This window comes from Corvus brachyrhynchos, unplaced genomic scaffold, assembly GCF_000691975.1.
Source record: "Corvus brachyrhynchos isolate BGI_N302 unplaced genomic scaffold, ASM69197v1 scaffold58, whole genome shotgun sequence".
NCBI lineage: Eukaryota > Metazoa > Chordata > Aves > Passeriformes > Corvidae > Corvus > Corvus brachyrhynchos.
The window spans coordinates 1,054,527-1,058,251 of record NW_008239539.1 but is presented as its reverse complement, the minus strand read 5'-3'; the positions used below and the strand labels follow the sequence as shown (position 1 = coordinate 1,058,251).

General features: G+C 61.7%; 1 protein-coding gene across 1 annotated transcript in view; it reads left to right on the top strand.

The window, feature by feature from the left end:
- The first annotated feature begins 1,964 nt into the window (after positions 1–1,964).
- CORO7 (coronin 7) overlaps positions 1,965–3,725 on the top strand; it is a 12,111-nt gene continuing 10,350 nt past the window's right edge. The window contains exons 1-2 of the mRNA XM_017741266.1: positions 1,965–2,765; positions 3,050–3,124. Coding sequence (XP_017596755.1) covers positions 2,645–2,765; positions 3,050–3,124 — 196 coding nt within the window. The 5' untranslated portion in view covers positions 1,965–2,644. The remainder of the gene's footprint in view (positions 2,766–3,049; positions 3,125–3,725) is intronic.

The window sequence follows — 3,725 nt, the reverse complement described above, 5'->3', positions numbered from 1 at the left end:
GGGTCCCCGCCCGGTGGTGGCTGCTCCCCTCCTGCTGCTGGGCATGGCCGGCACAGGCGGTGCATCCCCGGTTCTTGCTGCCCGCTGCCGTTCGGTATCTCACCCGTGCTCAGCCCTCCCAGGATGGCCTGTGCGAGCCAGGGAACCATGCACCGAGTGTGAAATGCTGGGCCTCGCTCCTGCCACCCCGCTCCTGCCACCCCGCTTCCGCAGGCACAGAGGAAGTGCTGGGCCCCACAGGACGGTGCTGAGCTCCGTCACCCTGGCCATGAGCTGTGGAGCTCGGCTCTGCTGAGGCCAGGCAGCTCTGGGGGTCTCGCTGGGCAGCACAGAGCCATGTGGTGCCCAGCTCTGGCCTCTGCTCCGTGAATAACCAGCCACAATCATGCCAAGCATCGTGATCCATCCTGGCGCGGTGTTGGCAGCAGGTAGCCCTGCCCTGCTGTCCCCCAAACCACAGAGCTGGGCCAGGGCAGTCTCCCAGGTCTCTGTCCCTACGGGTTTGGCAGGGCAGGGACAGAGATGCAGGGTCAGGGCTGGATGAGTCACATCAAGGAGCGTTATCGGGACACAGCCCTTGTGGGGGCTCCCCGAGCTGGGCACCCTTCACCCAGCACTTCCTCAGCACCGTGGCCATGAGCGAGGCTGCTGCTGCTCCCAGCCCTTGGGTGTGCACACACTCCTTCCCTGTAACTTCTCGGCCGAGTTGTCCTTGCACCAGGCTGGCCTGGCCTGCGCTCACACGCCTCTGCAAATCCAGCAAGCACCCAAAACATCCTCTGGGCTTCATCTGCAGGAGGGGACATGGTGCCCCCATCCCCATGGCGTGCCAGCCTCAGCATGTCTTCAGACCAGGTGTCAGATCGCCAAAATCACAGTTGGATGAATGTTTGGCTGTGAATCTCAGGGCTCAGATGAGTCACTGGCAATGGGCAGTGTGTGTGCGTGTGGGGTGTGGGTGCTGGGACACCTGGCTGTGCAGGACATGGCATCTTCCAGGCAGGGGTGTCCCTGTCACCACTGCCCTGGTGTTGGTTCCATGGTGGGGGAGCTCGAAGGGACAGTGTGCTCTCACCCTGGTGTGCAGGGAGGGATCTGCTGTGCAAGGGGGCCTTTCCAAAAGGCTTTTCCCATTCAGGCATGAAAGGTATCCTTGGAAGTGAGGCCATGCACTCCCCGTAGGGCAGCAGGTGGAGAAGGAAGTCTTGTCACCAAACCCATCTCAGGTGTCACAGCGGGAAGCTCTGTTCTGTCCCCAGCCGAGCGCCTGTTTATGGAGGCACAAGCAGACACCCGACCTGGTCGGATCAGGAAGCGCAGTGTAAACATCAGGGATCACATCTGAGTCTTCTCTTCAGGCTGCATCTGCAGGGCTCTGCTGGCAGATGCCCCTGGAGAGCTCCCAGTTTGTTCTAGGGATGGAGCCAGGATGGTTTCATGTGCTTTCCTGGCCGTGCTGGCACGCTGCAGGGAGGATCACTTCCTTGAGGGCTCCTGCCTGTGTGTGGGGAAATTGTGGGGTCAGGATGGACCAGGTCTGTGAAACCTCACTGCAGGGGTCCTGCGTGGTACCCCCGGGTGCTGGGAGCCAGATGTGACTGGTGTCCTGCTCACTGAGGGCCCAGTGCAGGGTGATGGGATGCAGATAGTGGGACCCTTATTCCACGGTCCTGCTCATGGTCCAGACCCGTTCCCCATCCCCACTGCAGCCACCTGCCCACCTGCTGGGTGCAGGGACAGGAACCTGCCTTTGGCAGGAGAAGGGTTAACAGGTCTGCACTGAGCTCTGAGGAAAGGAAGTGCTGCAGGAACCACTGCTCACTGTCAAGCCTCAAACGGAAGTTGTGCAAGGAAAGGAAACCTGGGGCTCGGGGTTTCCCTTCCCTACGAGGGTGTCAGACCAGTTTGTGGGGTATCCACTGCTCTGGACACTCGCTGGAGCTCCGGGGGCTGCTGTGGGCACACAGGCCTGGTGGAACACCTGCCATTGCCACTGCCAAGGGTTGGACTTGGCCCTGGGTGTGCCAGGAAGCTCATGGCCCTGGTGGCCACTTGAGGTGGGGTGTCTGTGTCGCCTGGAGTGGGTCTGGCTGACCGAGGGTGTCCCAGGGCCCCACGAGGGCAGTGCTCAGCCCTGGGAAACACTGCAGAGTGGGCTTTTGGTTTTGGAGCTGTAATGCAGCTCCTTGGCTGTGTGTCCGTGCAGGAAGCGTGCTGCTGGAGGTGTTCATTGGCCTCGGTCAGCCACAGCCTGACCCCATGGTGCTTCACAGCCCAAGAGCTTTTGTCCCATCCAGATTCCCTGGCACCAGTTTATTGCAAAGACCTCTGAGCACTTCCCCCAGTGGCACAGCCCAGAGATGGGACAGTCTGGGGGAGAGGCAGCACCGGGAGCTGGGATGCTCCTGTGTCCCACCCTTCAGCCCCAGTGAGGGGCTGTGCTTTGTGACAGGAGCGTGAGCAGCCACATTGCCCTGGGACACCCCAGAGGGTGGGATGATCCCACTGGTATTGGCAGTCTCCAGGTCTCCATCAGCATGGGAGCTCCTCTGGGGCTGAGGGTCTCTGGCTGTGCTGTGCCAATGGTCTGTTGTGTCCCCTCCAGCTGTGCTCTGGGCCCTGCCATAACAAGGCAGCTCCTGACATGGTTTTTCCTTCTCCATCCCAGGCCTGGATCGGGGGTATCCGAGCAGGCTCCATCACATCCTGTGGGAACCACGTGAAGGCCAGCTGCCGCTGGATCGCCTTCAACGCTGAGGCACCCGGTGAGGCACAAGGGTCCCCAGCGCTGCTCGGGGAGCGGGATGGATTTATTCCAGTGGTCCCTGTGGGGCTGGGAGGTGGGTCAGTCCCCCAGACCGCAGAGGCACCAGGGTGAGGGGAGGAGGCTTTCCCTGAGATCCCCTAAAAGTCCCACACCTCTTGGCTTGCATTGCAAAGCTGGGTGCCTCTTGTGTGTCCCAGGCTGGGGGGATTCCTGGGAGCATCCTGTAGGTGATAGACAGGCTGGTGGGCGGCTGGTGACCTGCTCCTGTGCCCTCTCCTGTAGGTGTGCTGGGCATTGTGCCGCTGGAGTGTGAGGATGGGGGCAAGAGGACCATATCTCAGCTCTGCTGCCACTCAGGTGGGTGTTGGGTGCCACCTCCCACCTCCACAGGATGTGTTTGGCCCCGTGTGGGCTGTGTGGGGGGCTGTGGTGGGCTGTCTGCCAGGCAAGGGGCATGGGGACCTGCCAGGGACCATCACCCATGGACAGGGTGACACCAGGAGGGGCTGTGCCAGGCTGGAATCAATCCATGTTCCTTCATCTCTCAGGGTGCAGTGAGGCCTGGACACGTAGCTCTTCCTCACACCCTTCTAGCACAGCCTTTCCACATTACTCATAGCACGCCCTGAAATTCCCAGTACACCCAGTGCCAGGCTGGAGTTGGCATCACCGTGGCTGTACCCGGCTCTAGTGGTGGGAGGAGCAGGCTGGACCAGCAGCTCTGATGTGGGCAGAGGGAGGGTGGCAGGGAAGAGGCAGTGGCAGCATCGCTGCTGGCAGAGGAGCACGGCTCCGCCCTGCCCAGACACAGGGAGTGGTGGTGCCCACCTCAGGGTGCCCCTGTCCTGGTGTTGGAGCAGCAATACCAGCCTGGGGGGCACTGACCACCCATTTCCCAAAAATTACACCAGAGCAGCAAGATGGGAGCTGGTTCCAGCGCCGCCTTCCTGCGCGCGTG